At 31.0% G+C, this 22,475-nt stretch overlaps 1 protein-coding gene across 4 annotated transcripts in view; it reads right to left on the minus strand.

Moving 5' to 3' along the window:
• Positions 1-22,475, minus strand: part of LOC147078019 (uncharacterized) — a 43,141-nt gene that overhangs the window by 16,151 nt on the left and 4,515 nt on the right. For 3 of the 4 annotated variants that reach the window (XM_085961109.1, XM_085961111.1, XM_085961110.1), the window contains exons 3-6: positions 8,171-8,493; positions 3,331-3,463; positions 1,731-1,883; positions 78-1,114 (exon numbers count right to left, since the gene is read on the minus strand). In XM_085961109.1, coding sequence (XP_085817235.1) covers positions 78-1,114; positions 1,731-1,883; positions 3,331-3,463; positions 8,171-8,493 — 1,646 coding nt within the window. Of the gene's footprint in view, positions 1-77; positions 1,115-1,730; positions 1,884-3,330; positions 3,464-8,170; positions 8,494-11,184; positions 11,504-22,475 lie in introns of those variants that run through there. The other variant, XM_085961112.1, reaches the window with a different exon arrangement.

Genomic DNA, 22,475 nt, shown 5'->3' on the forward strand with positions numbered 1-22,475 from the left:
TGAAAATGATGAAATCTATATTCCCACAATTAAATATTCTGATGGATAAGCATAGCGATATGTTGAACTGAACGTACCTTTCTCCTGTGTGGAGTCCAGCACCGTCGTTCTGAAGGCTCAACCCGAAGGTCTTGCGCTTCTTGATTAGAATTCAAATTGTCTGACACGACATAGCTCTCCTTATTACTATCCACGTCTTCCACTTCGGGTGCCTTCACATCGCCAATGTTTATCAAGTCGGAATTCACTAAAGTTCGAGTCAGATGCCGGTTAGACGGCGGAGTAAGCTTTCTGAAGGTTCCGTTTCGCTTCGGAGACTCTCTGGGCGGTGCGTCATAAGTCCCGTTCAACTGTCGTGTGTAGGTATTCTGATTGTTTTCAATTTGTTTGTTATTAGGAGGGTATGAGACGACTTGATTCGGTAGAACCTGTTCGTTCAGATCGTTTTGTTTATTTCGAGTCAACGGAATACGTTGTTGAATGTTCGGCGGAAGTTTATTATATGTTATATTTAAGCTCTCTCGGCCAGTGTCTTTGAGGAACGAATCAGACATACCGTCGCCCATAAGGAACGACTCATCTTTATCGAAGGTGGCGTTCATGTTTTCTTTTTCGTTGTCCATCTTAAAAGTGCTATTAAAGTTATCATAAGTCTGCTGTCTCCCTGTCGCCTTCAACAGCTCGGCCGATAATCCTCTCAAATCGTCTGTATTACATTTAGCATTCAGCATTAGAAACCGATCGAAATTATCTTCAGGGTCCGGCTTGAGAAAAGACTTTCGGAGTTGGAACTTGGGTTTGCCACTACTAAGTTTTTCATCAGTCGATTCGAGCATGGTGTTGAATGTTCCGGAATTTATTAAGCTGCTCTCCATGCTTTCTCTTTTGGAATTTTGAAGGCTTTGATTGTTGAACATTGTAGAGTTCACAAGGCTCAAGTCGATGGAGTTGACCATGCTGGGAGGCAGGGAACCGATGAGGCTATCGTTGTCGTGGAAGGCGGCCTGCGACAGGATACTGGTGCTCATTTCTTTCTCATCCAAGATGCTGGTCGTCATGCTGGAGCAGAGTGAGTTTTGTGCTGTGTGATCGTCGCCGTTACCTTCATCTTGTGCTGTTAACAAAATTAACTATATAAATCAACGGCAAGCGTTTATTCACATTCTGTGAAAACATTTATAAGTTTGTTAATGTTTTGTGGTGTTTGGGTTGTCAAAGTGTGTTCTTCAATGTTCCAGCCGAGGCTGTTTTCAAGAGATAATGGGGTAAAGTGTACTATTAGGTAAGTGTATGAATGTATGATAGAGATGGATGCCACAACGTTTTCATACATTATCAATATTAATATTGTCAAGATCCCAATATATTTCACTGGGTTCTTTTTCATTGTGCATTGCATTCTCAGTGTATTCTTGTTCGGAATAGGATAGCCCAAACAATATATTACAAGAGTATTAATGATAAATAATACATCGTCAGCTGAATGCAAAACTATTCTAACTTACATTTGAAATTTTTGAGGAGAGAGTTTTTTGAAACAACTTACTGAAATTATTTATTACCTTTATATCTTTATTTGAGTAATCAGTAGCCATTTATGAGTAACTATTAATTAATAACATAGCTAATGAGTCCGATGACAAAAACTAAGCCATTGTATTTAAAGTAGTGATATGTAGATAATAATAATGTAAACTAATAATATGAAGTGAGAGGACAGACAAGCAAACCTTTGTAAGGCACTCCTCTTTGAGAAGATACAGATCCCTGTCGGGAAAAGGTGGCTGAGTTGAAATTGCCTGACCCATCCATCGCAATTGAACTGACGAGGCTGGGGGGAGACATGTTGGCTAATGAATCATTTCTGTGGTGATTCACATTACCTGGAAAAAAAAAAAAAAAAATTTACATTAAATAATATGACCTACTTTATTGGCCATCCACCACAGTGTTGCCAACCGTACTATAATTATAGTATTTGTACTATAATTGTGGTCCGCGTACTATGTACGATATAAAACAGGTATAGTACGCCCAAAATACTATAATTTTGCATATCGGAAAAAATATGTAAAAAGTACTAAAATTTCGATATTTCCGTTTGATAAATTGGTGTAAAGTACTATAATTTCGCAATATAAGAAGATTTGGAGAACTTAGAAAAAAATTTGCGCGAAAAACATGAAAAAATTACTTTGTTTAAAATGAAATTTCTTGAATTCTTCAGAAAGCATTTTTGGTCGGAAGAGGTACATAAAATACCAACAAAAATACAAAAAACCTATACATTTTCAAAAGATGACAACACGTACTATATTTTTCCCCCAAATACTATAATTTTGGAGGCTCTGTACTATAATTCCACTTTGAAAAGATGGCAATACTGATCCACCATAATAGGCTGTCGAATTCGGTTGTATGCGCCTTGTACAGAGAATCGGAGTGTTCACCGAGTTGTGTCCGAGTCCGTATAATCGGGTGACGCCATGTTCAATTATGCTCAGTTCAAATCACGGTGTTTGGATATGCTCGTATATTTGGATTAAGTATTCTTGTATAAAAACAGAAGAATATTTTTCTCTAGTCTCCTTTTGACAAGTTTGATGTCTATGGGACTACCTATGTCAAACAAAAACGATACACAACATCAATTTTCGCACATTGTCACTAGATATCCCTAGTAGTAATATAGTGGCAGCAATGAAACATGTTAAAATCACTATTACATACTTTACATATTTCTTACGTTTATTGATTTATATTACATTATGGCCGGATAATCCGAATGCTGAATATACTTTATTGAATAAATATTATAATTATTACAATATATTATAGAAAATCTCATGACACGTGACATGATTACTATTACTTGACATTGAAGGTAAACAAATAAAAAGCATGCTTATCATGATAGTATACCCATTTATTCTGCATAAAGCGATTCCAGCACAATCTTATGAATTGTGATATTAAAAATATACATAATGTCCCTGTATATTGAATACCTCCTGCGGTTTGGGTTATTATGAGATAATCGAAAAAAAACTGTTTTAACAAATAGTCGTAAATGATATATATTTTTAAACATTTTTTGTAGATCCTAATCATAAATTAAAAATGGATAATCATATTTTTTTTTATAACATATTTATTATTTAATAAAAAAAATTGTAGATTTTTCCATGTTTTTATCACATAGTATTAATTCAACTGTTGCTAAAACCGATCTGAATGTAAAACTATAAAAGTTTTTTTTTTAAATTAAATAATTTTCCATTACATATTAAATTTATAATTTTATGGAATAAACAGGAAGTATTTTTTTACCAATTTTGTTGAAGGTATTATGAAGGTTATTAGCTGGTTCCGATAAATTGATGGTGATGGGTTTATTGACAACGTAGCTGGCTGGTCCGTTACTGCCCGCGAGGACAACGGTGGAGTCCATATCATCAGACATCTGCAAATAGAATAATAATAACATGAAAACACACTTATATTACAAATATTGTGGAACAACAATTTAACCTTGAACTCGCGCAGATTGCGATTTCTTTTAGTGCGCACGAATTACAAAGGTATTTAATTATTGTTTCCGAGACTATTTCCGACTGCTTTTACATTAAGCCTGCTAAATAGTTTTCTCACACTCGGCGTTGCTCCAACTAGGCCATATTTTCTGTCAAAATTATCAAATTTCATGTTTATGTTTTATGTTTATAAACAAATTGAAAAGGAACAATTAACGAAAGTTATACCGCATAGGTTTTAAAAATATATGAATACACAAGACTTTCTAGGATTATATTGATATTTCGAAACTAAATTTCATTTACTTTACATTATGTAGTCAATGTCAATATAATGCAATTGAAGTTAATTAGAAATATGGAAAATGTTTCACAATTTTACGGTGTTATAGAATTTCAAATGTTTGTTATGGAATTAGAGGAAAAAAACAACAGCAAATTAAATAAGCATGAACAATCGATAAAACTCACAAAGTAACTCCTGAACAATTGCCAGAGTAATAAGAGAAATATACATATTATTATTATTTAATTTAATATATTGTTAATCTGAAATTAAAATAAAATAGCAATATTTTGAATGATTTATAAAATTTTAGTAATATTATTCAATTACTCAATATGAACTGCATCAAAATATTATAAATAAACAATATATTATAACTAGTTTTGACAGTTCATATTAAGTAATATCTGTTATCGATAATAATTATTATTTCAATCTAGATTATTAATCAAATCAGATGAGAGTTAATGTTTCATTTAGATAAAAATAATGTCCATTGAAGTTAGATAAAATTTAAATGGAAATTTTCTCATTTTTATGTAATAACAAATACATAAAAAAAGAAAGAAAGAACAATGTCAGAAAATATTATAATACGTAGTAGGAATTAAGAATCAAAAGAACAATTCTGTTTTCAATATGGTGCAGGATTATTTTTTCACATAGATGATGTTTTTGTTTTAAATCACATAGATATATTTTTATACTCACTCAAAATTTATTCTACAAAATATTATATTAAAAAAATAATCTAAAAACAAAAACATTGTAAATAATAAAACGATAATATGTATAACTATTTACTGCTTAGATAGATGACTTGTAAATATTACGGCAACATTAAAGATGGATGTTTTTCAATAGACTGATTCCATGTTTGACTGCAGAATGATTTTATAGGTAAAGGGAGTTCTCAATTCAAATATCAATAGACAATAATGATAATTAAAAAGAGGCATTCCCACACAAGTGCAGTGGAAACATTCCTAAGGTGAATCTATTTATGTTCAACTTGTAAACTAAATTAAGAATCAAAGAATTAAGTGGAGCCATTAAAATTCTCTGCAACAGGGCTGACTAACCTGTGACTAATAGATGGAGACAATTATTTCAATTAGCGCACAGTCGAGACTGATCTACTGCTGTATAAAGGCCTCCCCATGCTGAACATCTAAATTGATTGAATATAGTAAGTGCTAGTGTAGTCTGCTTAGACTTAGATGGACATTGCCCAATCGATATTCAGTGTTATGATGGTGTTTAATTGGCAATTGATACTGAATTCTAAATTACGTACCATATGGGATAAAAGAAAATGTCAGTTTTGGCAACACTAAAATCACAAGGGGTAACTGAGATATATTATGTTTTTGGTTCTTCGGCAACACTTCGGGTACATCAGCAATGTTTACAGGTATCGGGCGATCTAAAACACTATCACCTTGGGAACACAGCCTTTAGTTTGGCAGTAATTTCTACCGAATTCTGATCTTAATTTTCGCAGTACGACTGTCAAAGAATTCACATTTTCATAGTATGATTGTACGATTTTTATGAGCTGTGCGGTGGAGAAACAAGAAACAAACAAACAAACAAAAAAATAGATTCGAAATATATCACAGGTAACAAATGACAACTGTGAAATTCATACCATAAGTTTTATAACCCTCTATATAGATTAAAAAATATTTTATCATTATTTCCTAATTGTTTTGTTGACGATTCTAGGGATAGCTAAAGTATGAAGTGAAAGAAGTGCATGTTAATGAAATATTAAAAAAAAATTAAGAAACTGTGGTACATAACATGACTTAAGAGAACAGGAAAGTTAAAAATAATCTTTATAAGTTTAAAAAATAAAACAGGTTCAACGATACCAAACTATATTGTTTGGTATTTTGGGGTGAGAATGGAATCTGGACATTGTTAAGTTTGGACACTACTGCTTTGCATAGTGAATAATGGGCGCAAAAAAAGCACAGAATGCATTGCTGCACTGTGAATACCTCTTCTCTTGCAAGGTGTCCAAAATAAACATTTCTGGTTCACTGAACTCTGCATGCCCACTATGTAATAAAAGTGGATACTTGGAATCAAATAAAGATATTGACCACTTGAACTGTGCACTATTGCTTAGCAGTAGAATGAGAATAATTATTGACTATCCATCTACAAAGTCTAGAATATTAATATTATTACCTAATTGTATAGTTAAATTTTGATTTTGCTTACAAGGCGGTTATTATTTTGGCATACTCTTTTATCTGTCATATTGTTGAATATTTTCATTTAACATAGTTTTGAAAGGTAACACAACACGTAAACGGAGATAATAATACTAAGCTAAGTAATGTTAGGTTAAGAGGAGATTACTGCGATTATAAGAAAGGTTTTCTTTGATACATTTGTCGTTTGTCTACATTTTTTAAAAGTTGAATTACTATAGGAAAAGTTATTTTATAAAAAAAATGTAAATAGCAGTGGCGATGGGTGGAGGTAGGCAGTTAAGATCCAACATAAATACTGCACACTAAACTTTGTCAGTCAAACGTATTTGTTTTCATTGAACTAAGACTGGCTCTGGCTCTGGGTTTAGCATACGTAGAAAAATAATACTTATGTGATTTTTGCCAAATTCAGAATTCGATCCAAGAAACGGGCACTCTATAGTATATGTACTATTACTACTCACTGTGGAAACTAAAAAATATAGTCATCAAAAAATAATAGGCAAATTTAAATAGAAATAAATAGAAGTTGGTGATATATTGTGGACTGAATTATATAGTCACTAATCGATTAATTTAGCAATGCGGGAAGACGGTGGAAAATGTAGGTCACAAATATGCTGTCTAAATAGAGCTACTGGCTAATTTGAATAGGGAAGACTTGCGGGAGAAAAACCAGGACCCACCAGGAGTTGATGATGATGAATGCCAATAATTGACAGCGAACACCACTAAAATGTTGTATTATAATAGGCCTTTCAATAAGAATAATAAAGAAAATTTAATTGCGTACTCATTAAAATAAATCATATTTTACACCGTGAAGATATACAAATTGTATGGAATTCAATATGCAAGATGTTTACTGGGGCATGTTATGCAAACTAATAAATAAAAATCATGAAATGTGGTAAATCAAATCTGGAGAAACAATTAGAAATACGGTGTAATTGATACAATCGGTGCTTGCCTCCGTAAATAATTAATCAAAGGTGTTTCTGTAAAGTGACACTATGGATTTAATTACCTGCTGGCCAGCGAATAACTAGACCATGACTTTAGATGTGTTTTACCCAATGATGAAGTAAAATGACATTAGCATAATATGTTAATTATTGTGATTGTCTATGAAAAGTAAAAGTAATCATATAATGCAAAATCGTGATTGGATAACATAGAAAACGGAAAGAAATAAGAAAAAATATAGAAAACAAATCAATTTTTATAGTTATTCAATTTGGTTTTCAATTACTACTATTAATGATTATTACTACCTATTATTTTTGATAAAGAAAAGTGATTGGACGAGTATAATATTATGTTTCCTATAACTAACTTCTACGAGAATATCGTGCAAACTAAATTATTTTCTCGTTTTATATCTATCTCTACTTCTATTGTGAATTTAACGTTACTGTATATCGAGTTAGCTTTGTTTACGAACGTATTAATCTGGCGGTTTGTTCCCTTCCAACAAATCAAGATGTCTTCTAAGTATCTGTGATAATAGAAAATGTTATTCGATAAAAAAGATATATTAAAAAAACATACAAATTGGTTTGGAGCATATTATGTCAATGTGTTCCTTTACCTTATCAAGAATGTTCTTTTTTTTCTGAAATAACAATGTTTTTCTTTGCGAAGACATTATTTGAAACAGGGATAAGATAACAAAAATCTAATACAATTGCGTTGTGTAATCTTGGTTTTGGGCAATGCAGATATGTATACAAATAGAAACGCACACATTTGTCTGGAATTCATTTTAATGATTGTCATGCATTGAATTTTGAATATTTCAGATGTAAATAGGGGCTAATAAAATAGGTAAAACTAGGAATTAAATGTACTAAAATGAAACGGGACAGCAGAAACTACAAGCAAACGTGAATTCCGATCATGTGAAATTGGGGTTCCACTGTAGTTTAAATTGTAGGTAAAAAAAGCTCACAGAACTGAGCACCACGAAATAACTAATTTTTCACTTATCACAAAATTAACCAAAGACCACGCATGTACATTTCCAATCGGTGGCCACCCATCTAGTGCCTGTGTGATTTCAAGACCAAGTAGAATTAACAAGGTCAGCTGTGATAAAATAGTAATAAACAAAATGGGCTTACATCGCCAGAATCCAATCTGAATGTCTCATTATGCCTGTGAGGTACGCCATTACTTGCAAAGACTCCCTCATCATCATCGGTGTCGAAATCACCACTTTTCCCCTCCCTGAGAATCAAGGTGGCATCGGGAGCTGGCACTCTGTCCTGGGATACGACCCCGTCAGTGACGGTGGGCATAGGGCCAGGCCTGTTGTACTTTGTGAATGTTTTGCCTCCGTTGTGATGCTGGAGGCCGTGCGCCATCATAGATTGGAGACTCGGCCTGAGGACGCGTCTCTTCGGCCTGGTGAATGTTCTCGAGTCGAATTTCTGCTTCTGAGTGTCTGCAATGAATAAAATTTTCACGACATTAAAATTGGCATACCTAGAGAATTAGACAACGGTTGAAGGGATTTGTATAAACTTTTTCTATTAAAACACTTGAAATTAATATTTTGTATGTTGGTTAATTGATTGGGCAGCTGTAGTCTTTTTGTAGTTACTACTGCCATTGGTCTCTTTTGCCAATTCATTATTACTTATGTACATATACATATGAGTTTTACAATTTCCGTGATTGTTGATTTAAATACTGATTGCAAATACTGATGGTTCAGTATATTTGGCTGGAACAATAATAATTGTTTTTCCAGGTAGCTTTAGCAACATTTGGATTATAGTGTTAGTGTGAATGATATAATGGTTTCCAGTATAAGTCGACAATAATATTGTGATATTTGCTACACATAAATATGCAATGCAAAATGAATTGCAGCGAATTTAATCATTAGTCTTTCAAATTCGTTTTCATATACTTAAAACTCGATCTACTGGAGATGACTTTCTGCAACGTATTTGGTAAACTGAAAATACTAAAAAAATAGAAAATTTTTATTATCGATAATTAATAATTTTTTGTAATGCTCTGAAAAAAATAATCCATGTGTTGTAATATTATCATGTTAAATAATTTCATGCTGTCTTTGGAATATTATATAAAATATGTGATAACTAAATAAGGCCTCATTAGCCTGGTTAAGAATAACAAATATGCAGTAACGCGCTTCAAATTGAAGCAATAAAATTTATTTGAATTATTCAAAAAGCACTAATTACCAAGCAGTCTTATATAGTATGTATTTTTAATTACTCTTACTTATAATGATGTAATATATATTTACTAGAAGAGACGATGCACCCAAATGGAAGTAAAATAAAGAAATCTTATTGTTTACATTACATGTCTAATAATTTTATTATGTGATAACATGTCACTGACAATGTTTACTAAAAAAATTATATTGCCATCTTAGATATGATTTTCATATTTTCCAATTTTAAAAACATTATCAAGAAGTCGAGGATAGATGAACAAAACAAATGAAAATAGAAATTTCTTTCATTATTACCTATGAATAAGTTGGTTGCATATATCAGGAACTAGCTACGTCTTTATTATCACAAAGTGATTGAAGTAGACCTTCATTGAATAGGTAGAGCCTCAATTGATAAAAGTAATGTTATTAAGGCTGTTGATTAAATTCGCTGAAAGTCATTTAGCATTGCAGATTCATTTGTAGCAAACTTCACAGTATTATTATAGATTTTCAACACAAGTCTGTCAGTTATGTATGGACAGTGAATCATAATTTAGAAATATGAACAATCATGTAAAATAAAACTAGTTTTATGAAATGAATCAGCATGATTTACAATATTTAGATAAATAATAATAGTAGTTACGAATACATTCATAGGGAGGTCATAAATAAATTCATTGTGACAAAAACAAGCCACCAAAGACGGCAGTTATAAACAAGAGTTTATAGCAGACTGATGTTTTTTACATGGCTATCAAATTCAACTACCCTTCGTCAATGACATTAACGCTTTCGCTGCTGAATAGATAATGAGATTTTAATTGCCCCCTTTAAAATGCACGTTAATTACATCGATCGGCCGCCTGGTCATTACGCACCGTGTGCGTCTTCCGCGTCCAAAGTATTAATATGGACGAATCATTTGGAAAAGAAAATGACACTCACTTCATTGTCGGGTCTGCCGAATGGCATAATCTGTTCTACCGCCATTACAATAAAGGTGATATTGCTATAAATTCCTGATGCTTTTTGTTGGGTCTGCCGAATGGTTCGGTTCGAACGGGTTCGTTCAAATGAACATTGCCATTAGAAACACTGCTCTAACGCCATTACAATAAAGGTCATATTGCTATAAATTCCCGATGCGTGATATCGCATAATGGAAATTGCGTTACGTCTACCTATACATGCGAATTTACTTGCTAGCTACTGTATTGAGTGCGTCGTCCATTAATAATGTCATTGCCCTACGTTGTGAAATCACACACTTGCATTGTAATACAAAAAGTTTATACGAGACCCTCTAGTTATAGCCGAAACCCTTTCGGTGTAGGCCCTTGAAGTACAATGCGGAAGGCTTCGGGTTCCCGGCGAGGTCACAATAATATATTTATATGATTACGTCCATTACTACACTACTGTTTCACTACACTACTATACTTGGAATACATGGCCTGTTGTAGTGTTAAAAAGTATATATATGAGAGAATTTATTTATGAAAATCATTTGCCCAATAGACTAGAGAGAACACACACATACAACCTAATAACATTGAAGCAGTCATATTTTTTTCTTGTTTGCCAACTTCTTGAATATATTTCTAAAACATAGTTTTTTTTACATCCCTCTACTTTTGAACATTAAACACATTTTCAGGGATCAATTACATGCGAAAGTCGAGGGCTGCCTTTACTCAGTTTTACTGTTGTATATTATATATTTTGTTTCATTGGTTGCACCGTTTATAAGTAAATAAATAAATATTATGTATGGTAAAATAATTATTGGGAAAATTAATGTCTCCAATGTAAGAGAAAGATATTTGTTAGTGCTGTTGTCAGCCTCATTACATTGTTCAATTTATATAATTATTAAATAAACCAAATTGCAAACGTGGCGTCTGTAAACGGAAAACAACAATAAAATTCACTTACTCCCACAGACATTGCCATAAATCCGAATCCAAACATGGCAAACCGATGATTAATTTATTATTGTGAACCAATTTCTCACATAAAATGTTCATTCTCACAACGATACTAACATAATATTTTAATATCGATTATGTAAATCAATTTAACAAGGCAATAAACTCATTATTAAACGAAAATAATCATAAAATTCCATAACAGTTTTTATATATAAAAAAAAGAATAATTTTAGTTTAATTTTCTCTCTGACATTGATGACGCAGCCACATTTAATATCTGTATAATTTAATGGATATGATATAATGACATTAATATTGTTGACGAAGGTGATGCTAAATTTATGACATATTAATATTATTGTGTAGGCAGTACACACTGTGAAAACAAAAATGCATGACGTATATTTACAGTATGTACCTACTCCACACACATGCAAATTGAATGTGTCTGAATTTTTTTTTCATGCAGCCTTTTAATATTTATTGAGGAGGTGAAGATCAAATGTGTCCATCCAAATGCAATGGTAATCATGCATAGTACATTGACAATAAAGTTAAATGTGTGATTATGAATTTTGCTGAGGTCTGGTTTTCAAATAATAAACTATTCCTATATGCTAAGAAAAAAAATGTATTTTTTTTATTTTTATTAGTGTTTTAAGGGGTCAGATCAGAATAGTTAAATTAGGTGAAAATAATACCATTTTAAACATATGAGTTCATGGAAAGTAATAAATAACACTCTTCTTCTGCCGTGCCAGTGCGAGAGATGAGCGTGGACTCTTCCCAACTGTGCCTTGGCTACGACAGCATAATACTTCAGATAGAATAATTATTATGCATGTTATAAAACAAAATTCTCCAAACGTGGAATAACTAATGTCCCACACCGTGTCATTATTTACATTCAATTTAAAATTAAGCCAAAGTTTCCCAAACTATTTAATACCACTGCCCCCAAAATCTGATATAATAATCCCTGGCCCCCCATCGCTGACAAATAAATTATTTATGTTATCAAAAACTTTATTTGGCATTAATTATTACTACACATCTATATTATGTATATCACAAATAAAATAAAATAAGAACAATTTATTATATCGTCGGTGTTTTATAAAAAGGGCGAATTAACCAAAATGCTACTTTACAGGAGGAGGATTTTTAACTTTTGACATTTATTTGTTTTTTACCTGTAGATGATTATAAATATCTAACAAGTTTATAATAAAGCTTAGAAAGAATACTGTCATTATAATAGGTATTATTTTATAATATTTTAAAAGGCCTAATATGTCACATTTGCTTTTTATTTCGTAATTTTAATTAATTTAATTTTAGTCGATTATCGTTTTTAAGTACTTTCTTGTGGAGATAAAAATTCGCCATTTTTACACAACAAAGCTAGTGGGGTACATATTGTATTTTCTATAAAATCTTGATTTCGCCAAAATGGTTGATTCGCCATTTTTACAAAACACCGACGATATGTGAAGCCTACAAAGAATAATTTATTGAGAGAGAACTGGTTGCATGTTTTTACATAACAAATTAATATCCAGTGCAATGTTAAAAATCGTAGTTTGTACGGTCTTCGAATCTTTTAAAGTCAGTAATTATGTTGTCACATGAAATTGTGATTATGAATCCTGCTTTTGCAATAGACGGATATTCTTGCTGACGCCTTATCCAAAACTGAAATTCGTTATTCACCTCAAGAGAATTATTTGATTTTGATGTCGATCAATTCTTCTTTAGCTGCCCACGTAATATGATCATATTTTAAAGATTCGCTTAATGTCTTTCATATCCAATTGTACTTTTGACCCTCATGCAAGTTTAAAATATTCACATATTCATAAATACATAGCAGTTCTAATGAAACATTTCACGGGAGCCGCGACCAATGGGTTTGCATTTAATATACTAAAACACAATCATTTGGCAATGTCCTTTTAAGTGGACCGATTGCTTCAATGGGCACAACAACAAAAAATGTTATATTTTAACAGACGCGTGTCACTTAAATAATAAATATGTATAAAAAAAGCATAGTAAATTTTCTACAAAATTTTTTAGGTTTGCCAACCCTGGCATAGGTATTATTGGGATTGATATTTACATCAAGGAATCACATACCATTAAAGCCCTAAGCTAAAAGATCAATGTCAAAGCAATATTCAACTCTGATAATATAGTGTTTACTTTATTACTGTATTGCATTAAAATAAGATGCAGTATTTCCACAAGGTGTCCAGCCATATTAGTTGGATTACTATAAAAGGAAATATGACCTGGGCAGATGGAACATGATCTTGACTGTTTGTTTTACAGCATTTATATATTGCCTACCTACAAGCTGAGAAGCACAACACGTTGTCAATGCCAATAGGTATATTGGTATGTTGCCTCTTGAAAATCAATACTTACATCAAAAAATTTACCTGTGTTTACATGGCAGAAATTTGTTTAATTTACAATTAATAAATATGAAATTTCAACAGCTGTTTCTGTCTATGGAGTGGTTAGAATACTCGCCTTTTGATCTGTGGGTCACAGATTTGAATTCCGTGGCTCGGTTGAATTCACATGTTGTTTTTTCAATCAACGGAACTGACGGGTTGAGCAATCGGTTAAAAACCAGTTAAAAAAACCCTATAAGATACTCACACACAGTGGAAGCACATAAGAACCATGTTAGAGTGGAAATGTTGATTCACCTGTCAAAATTCTTATGTAATGTTAAAGTTGTTCAAAGTTGTAATGTTAGTTTCTCACCATTTGATTACTTTCCATAAAACAACATAATTCTTAGTCGAGAATAAAACCCACAAATTTCTACATGCCAGTGTCATGCTCTGTGATACCCCCCCCCCCTTTATTCCCATTTCTTTCCACCGCAGATCAATAAAGTTATGATATAAGCCTCTTATCATTTAAATATCCACATTTGTTTGTTTTGGAATCCATACAAATGCACACCAAAATAATTTGTCACAGAGATTATTCTACTATTCAAGGTTTATTTCATAAAAATGCAGCAAATTTTATAAATTCCTCATATTATTATAGATAATTGGATTTCATATCTTATTGCATAAATATAATATTTACAGAAAAATATCCAAGTTTAGAATTACATAAATGGAATAAGTATGTAATAAAAGCACACAGAACTTAATCAGTGTTTTGAAATTAATTCCATTAAAATTCGAATTAGATTAAACATGTAAATTGAATATGGAATGAAAATAAAATTAAAATATTCTTCAGATGTGATCCAGTTCTAAACAAATGAAATTTAAATTTATTCGAAAATAGAATAGTGTGAAATAATAGCCATTATGAAGAAGTCATCGAACACAACCGATCGATATATTCAAAATTGGAATAAAAATAGAATAAACGAGTTAGTAGGCCGCACAGAACATATTGAGTGGGATAAAATGCAAGTTGAAATTTGCATTTCTCTTTTACACATTGCTGGCCGGGGACTCACTTTACACGAGTGGGTGATTCACAATCAAATAATCTTGCTCAGTGTGTGTGTAGGTGGGCCTGTTTTGAAAGAATTTATGCCAGATTTTTCTCACACCGATGCTTTCAATAATGCAATTCATAAAGTGCAAAGATTTTTTGATACTTTTACAAAAATGACTAGCCAACCTACTTATGTTTAATCGCTTTTAATATTAACGCTATCTCTATCATGAATACAAAGCTATCCTCTAATACCAATAATAATAAATATTATATATGTAAGTTTAATATTAAAATATATATTTCTTTTAGATTCTAAATAGATTGGAAAGTGGCAAAAAAGATTTAACTAATTGTATTTCAACAAGATGGCTATTACTTATGAGTTTGGACTATACGTAGAGGGATTCATATGAGGTGTTTATATCACAAAATAGAATGGCAATTGTAGAACGTTTCTAGTGTAGTTGAATTCATAGAATAAATAATATTCTGTGTTTTTATCACATTGCAGTCCTACAGCTCCAGCAGCTACAAAATAATCTGCAGTGTGAAATGACTTTCAACTAATTTAACATTTAGCCTTTTACCTTGTTTCTGATTCACTTTCGTAATTTTATATTTAGGCTCTGTGTTCAATGGTAGGTTTTTTAACGTCTTTGGTATTTAATACATTAAAAGTTTTATGAAAACGAGTATTGAATTAATACTACAAAAATAAGCAAGGTTCCCAGGCCATTTTTAATAATATTGTTTTTGTATATTTAAGTACATTCAAGATTTTCTTGATTAAAAGGCAGAAAATAAAAAGAACAAAATTTAAAACAATGGGTAATAAACTTTTTAATCGATTAGTTAACCGCATTATTGGTGTAAAGAATGCAAAATTAAAATTTTAATAAGTTCTATCGAATGAGGGAACATTATGGAAATTGAATTTAAATTCTAATTGATTTGAATGTTGTACTATTACATTTTAGTTAAAATTCAAATTAAAAAAAAATGGGATAGTAAGAACAATACTTAAATTGATTAAAATTGCAATCTGAAAGAACATAAAAAATTGTTGAAGAAAATTATTTTTAATAATTATTAGACAGAGTAAAAACAAACAAATATAGCTGAAAAAAGACTATTAGGACTAATGATTAAATAAGCTGGAAAACATTTCGCATTGCAGATTAATTTGTTGCAAACTTTACACCGTTACGGCCCCGGTCTCTCACAAACGGCAAGCATTTTAAAACAATAATTTTAGATTCATTCAATCAGAGAATTCCATAAATAAGATTAAACATACAGATATTGCCAAGATAAACCATGAGACTTGAATTTATTAAGAATGGACAGTATTGTTTAATCAATCACTACAAAAAAAACCACTTCAAACATGAAACATTGATGACTTATACCGGAACTAAAACATTCACACTGTGACACAAATAACTGCAATTAAGGAGGCAGACGAAGAGAAATGGTAGGAGCTAGTAAACAATCCAGCAATGAATTGACCCCTGCCTGAGATATAGTCTTCTAAAATATTAATGTATTATATTATTACCTACGGCACGCAGAACATAGTATCAGAAACACTGATTTACTTAGTGCACTCAAAGAGCACATTTAAGTACATAAGTATACACTTTAGTGGGCCCTCAGAAACCATCCTTATTATCACTAATGTGTGTACCCGTCCTAATGTATGACATTGTGATGTTTGATTGGATGATGGGCCAAGCGGAAAATTGACATAGCCAAAGGAGTGATGATGACAATTATCATTGTTCCTGCTCACTGGAGCATCCAGTGCGGGGATAGCATCATATTTTTTCCTTTTAGACAATGTCAACAATATTTAGATCATATTTTATATGCTGATACATTATTTATCTTGTCATAGAATAGTAAAACTTTGGCTACGATGATGTCATAACTGAAATAATGTATCGAAATATATTATCATTCTCTATCATTCTCTCTTCATTAAAATGTTGTATAAATAAAATATATTTATGCAATGATTATTAAATAACTCCCCATATATTATCTAGCTAGCAAGAAGGAGTCCCACAGTTTAGGCTGATTTCACACTATTTTTAGTGCAGTTAAATTGGCAGCAATAGAAAAATGAATATTCTGTACATTGGCACATTTCGACATGTTTGTATATGGTATTTTATAAAACAATACCATTCATTCATAACAAATTTAAGTTTCAGAGGTTTTCCTCTATGATCTGTATATATAATAGAGCGTATGAAATTGACCTGAGTAAATCTCAATTGTGTTGTGATAGCAGATGCGAACAATAACAGAGGTTTGTTGCAAACATAGACTAATATACTATATACTAGTTGCAAATGAATATGCAATGTGAAATAACTTGCAGGTAATCTGATTATTAGTATTAGTTAACCCTTTTTAACAAATACTTGAATACTTATATTTTTATTTTTTTTAATTGATTTAAGTTTTGTACATTTGAGTCATTGTTTGTTTATTTTTTATATAGTAGATGGGTATATTTAGTGACATTTCTTATTAAGTACCTAGCTAATTTTATTAAATTCCTAACACATTACCTAGTTCCATTGTTTATGAGTAATGGCATTTAATACGTTTACCTACTGAATGTATTAATAGTATCTAGGGTTTTTACAAACACTTCAAATAATCAAAATATTCAAAATTTGTTTTTATACATGATCCTTTACCTATTCAGTAGTTAATAAAGTTTTTAAATTCTTTTATTGTATTAAATTACTATATAATAATTGACTGTATTCCTTGTCAGTGTGTATTTAGGAAGTGCACATAGTGCCTGAAGATGCCTAAAGGTGAAACCCAGGTCGCAAAAGATGACTCAACTAGAATAATACAAAACTTAATTCAATTAGAATTTAAATTAAAATACCATCAAGTACCCTCCTCGATAGTATTAATTTTATATATATTTATTCTTTCTCTATTTACTTATAGGTTTTAACATTTTGGTCAATACTATATTTTGTTATATAAATGCAAACCAACATCATGATGTATTTGATAATCAATAAACTTTGGGAAACACTGCGGCATTAACAAGATATTGGTAACCTGAAAGTACAACAATAAGCAGAATATTATTATGATTATTTAGATTTGTTTTTGAAGTTATACTTCATTAGGTGCGTTTGGAAAATCAGATCAGAGTGTATTTTTGGCGTGTGACATGTAACATATAATTTATTTTTTCACACAAAAAAACACACTCGATTGGATTCGAACCAACGATTGTTCGGTTATCAGCCGAACGCACAACCATTACGCCACAGAATGATACTGCAATCATGACGATTTTACAGTATATAGTTTAGAATTGTGTCGTTGCTAGGCAGCGAATTTATTATTGTCGGCCATTTGCAATTCCTTACGTAAACAAACTATAAAACGTCATAGTGGCAGTTGTTACTTTAAAAATAAAAACAACGATAAATAATTATATAATTTAGTAATATAAGTTAAGGTGTATAGAAATAAACCAACGGCGTTCCAATAAGCGGTCCTTTTTCTTGAGTGTGTAATTTAACAAGATAATTAAGAGCTAGTCGAAGAATCTAGTTTATCACAAGTTTTGTTTTTGTTTTGTTACGCCAAATAAGTATAACTTCTAACACGCGCCGATTTTTTTATTGGTCAAAATAAAACCCTAATTTGATTATTAACTATGTGAGATACTTATGTGGTAATAGGTACCCAGATGTCATATATGTCATATATGTAATATAATTCACTATTATCACCTTGACCCATAGGAACCTTCTACATATTATGAATAAATAATTAGCGGTGTGTATCTATGCCATAAAGAAGAATCTAGTTAAAACGATCTTGGCAGGTTTTAAACCAGTTTTTGCAATTATAATAGGACATGTTGTGGTTTTAAAACAGTCAAACAACAGTTACTTTAATAAATGTTGTCTTTACATGTATCAAAGACAGTTTATTTTTTTTTATAATGTAATACTTGAATGACCTATTCATTTACAATCTTATTTATTTTCAATTGCTTAATTGAGATTATCAAAATCCAGGATAAAAATCTGCTTCACTAATATGTAAGTACATAGATTTATTATCATTATTAGAGTATACATTGCTTCCAGTGGCAAGGGGTGGAGGAAAGCTGTTAAGATTCGACATAAATAATGCATACTAAACTATGTCAGGCATACATATTTGTTTTCACTGAACTAAGAATACAAATTAGCTGGTTAGTTTTTAAAATTCAATTAAAGCCTGCCTAAACCAAACCATAATAATTGTTTAGGTATGCTATGGGGAATCTGACAAAAACAGTGCACACTTTTTCAGTCATACTTATTTGTTTTCGTTGGATTAAAAATACAAATTACAGAAGGTGTTCATTAAGCCCTGCCATACTTCTTCCATCTATAAAATATCTAAAGTTATGTATGGTTTAATGGCATGATTTTAGATATTTATAGTGAAACGAATATTTTTTTACTATTATCTACCATGGCTTGGATTAGGCAGGGTTTAATTGAATTTCAAAAACTAATAAACACTATCTACAAATTGTAGTCTTAGTTCAATGAAAACAAATACGTTTGACTGACAAAGTTTAGTGTCCACTATTTATGTCAGATCTTAACAGCCTACCTCCACCATTCACCACTGATCCCTTCAAATAATTCCATAATTAAGAACAAAGTTACTTTAAGTAAAAAGGTAAACAAAAGAGTATGCACTTAAGTAAATTCATTATCAAAAAATAAAAGAAATTTTAATCCACAAAAATTGAAAAAAAAACATAATCATAAGATGAAATTTGGTGATAGTTGACCCTAATCAAAAATAATTATGTCATTGATTGTATTATGAAAAGATATGAATGCAATCAGCAAAACAAAGATATGATCTTTTAAAGTAATGGTCTCTTGAAGAACGGGCCTTTACTAGCTTATGTCATTGATTGTATTACGAAAAGATGTGAATGCAATCAGCAAAACAAAGATATGATCTTTTAAAGTAATGGTCTCTTGAAGAACGGGCCTTTACTAGCTGTGGTTATTTTTATATTCAAATCAAACATTAGAGAAATCCTAAGAGTAGGTATATTGTCAAATAGTTTCTGCATAATTGTTCAATACTTTCTACAACATAGCTACAGCAGTCATGATTTATGAAAGTATTGTTTAATGTACTGAAAGCAGATTTTGAGATACTTTATATGTCATGGACTAATCCTACCCAAGCAACCCTGACCTCTTTTATGTGGCTCCATGCATGTAATTAACAATTTTCATGAATAAATATATATACCTTAATTTTCCTTTCAAAATTGTTATTGATTTATGATATAAAATAGGCTTTCAGCTTAATTCTCATACACAATTGGGCAAAGGCAATTGGGGCTGGCACATTTGAATGGAATGATTTGTAACCGATGATGTTTTATATCACTATTGTGCAGGAAAATCAAAACCGAAAGTGGACGCTGTACGATTTTTGTGTAAAAGGGTATCTCCATCAAGACAGCGATTAAAATTTCAAGCCTCTAGGGCTCTTATTAATTTTTATATTGTTACTATTGCCATCATCTCGTTTATGTGACCCACGGCAGTAATGTAGCACTAATTCTGGTCGTGGACCAAAAAGGTAACTCATGCCTGCTCTACGACTAGCTAAACAACTGTGGACATAAGTCTGAGCCCATGAACTATCCAACATGATTATTTGATTCGTTATATTGGCAATGGAATATTTTATAATGATGGTTGTTGGACATTTATTCAATGTCCTGGACCAAAACACATACTAAAAAGGTTAGAGGTAAAGTAAGAAATTTTATGAAAATTACAAACATTATTATCAAAACTATAAACTGTGCAAAAAATTTAGACACAGCACATTAATTTTATAATAGTGTTATGAACCGTATACATATTAATTTTTACAAAAAAATGTAAGAGAACCAATCCAATTAATTCATTAATCCAATTTAGACATTACAAATACAATGATATCCAACGTAAAATATAACAACAGTAACAAACACTAATTAAAACATGACAATAAAGATAATTGCTTTCGCCTACGCCAAATACCTTACTATTTTATACTAAAGCAAATGATTTAGCAAACAAAAGGTAGACATTAAATCAAATCTTTCGATTATTATTTTACATGAAATATATGTGATATTTGAAGATTTTATGAAATTGAGACAACAGGATCAGGAGATGTGATTTCTTCATCGTCAATAGAAATAGAAATTGTCTATCCAATCCATTCTAACAGGCCAATAAGTATTTTTATGATTTTGGATTTTCGTGAATTTTAATACATTTGGTTGAATACCAAAAATACTAGTATTTTTATTTTTATCACCGGCCTATTTAAATATCTGATAAATACTGGGATCCTTGTTTTTGGAATTTTAGTATTGGAATCACTAATCATGCTGTGAAAATAGGATTAAAACAAAAGAAGGCATGCAAACATAGCAAAAAATTTTAAAGGTTCTAATTGCACTTGACCATGTTTTGAGCTATGAGCGTTTGAAATTTGGAATGGTCATTATTTTGAATATAAAAAGACATGTAAATAGAACTCCGGCATACTGCTAATTCCCATATTTGACAATAGATGACTCTGAAATGAACACATATGATAGAATATGGCTAATGGAACCTTTTCACACCAAAAAGTCATTTTAGGCCAAAATGTCAGTTAGAACCTTTTCAAAGTAAGGTGACGAGATTACAAAAAAATATGCTTTAGGAAATTAAGCACCTAAGACTTTTTCGAGGAATATTCTAATAGGTATGTTTCTGAGGCTTTTCAAGATATATATTTCAAGGAAGAATGCTATATTCTTAAATATTGTGTAAAATTGTCATGGAAAAAAAAATCTATTAAAACGATGTTTTATAATATTCAAAATACGTAGTTCTGTCAAAAGTAGTGAGTGCAAAGTGTCAAAAAGATTTTTTGTTTTTTATATCAAAATGCTAAAAAGATTGAAAGCCACTGTTTTATGATGCAGTGATGCAAGTTTTGTGAAGCCCAAACTATTTTTGATTTGCATGTTTTCAATGAAAATTAAATTTTATATCGAAATATCTAAATAAAATAATTCAAACATGCCAAAGATTCATTGGAAAAAATAAAATTTTAATTATTTGCACGATGAAAAATTTATTTATAAATTTGCTCTCTCAAATTGGCGGTAAACAAAAAGGTATTGCGCACCTCTATGATTACTGTATCAACAGACAATCAAATAACAGACAAGCCCACTCATTTAATACATTATTTATGGGTATGACCTTGCAACGCTAATCACTTTATTGAAATGTCTATGAAAATCGAGACAAATAATTAATAGCGCTATTGGATGTTTAAACCTATTAAGTAATCAATCAATGATGTAGGATTAGTCATATACATTGCCTAATTAATTATGTAGGTAGTCAAAAGATACTTTTATAACCCACATTGACAAAAAAATACTTCTTTCCAAAATACAAATATAAAAAAAGATCATTTGAGAGTTATTATTAGTTTTGTGTTTTTCATTTTATAGATCAAGGTCACTGAGTGAGATACTAGATAATACAATCGAGGCAAGAAAGACCAACTATTTGCACAAGCTTGCATTAAAAATATCTTAAATGGATCAACTTACTGATCATTAACAAACCATGACAAAAATATTGTTGATATAAAAAAAGCTGCATATTATAAATCTGTTGATGTTTGTCTATACTCTATGTTATGATTACATTGGTTTCGATTTATGATTGTATG

Source organism: Rhyacophila brunnea, unplaced genomic scaffold (assembly GCF_057557595.1).
Source record: "Rhyacophila brunnea isolate RB1 unplaced genomic scaffold, BYU_Rbru_1.0 scaffold_12, whole genome shotgun sequence".
Classification (NCBI taxonomy): Eukaryota; Metazoa; Arthropoda; class Insecta; order Trichoptera; family Rhyacophilidae; genus Rhyacophila; species Rhyacophila brunnea.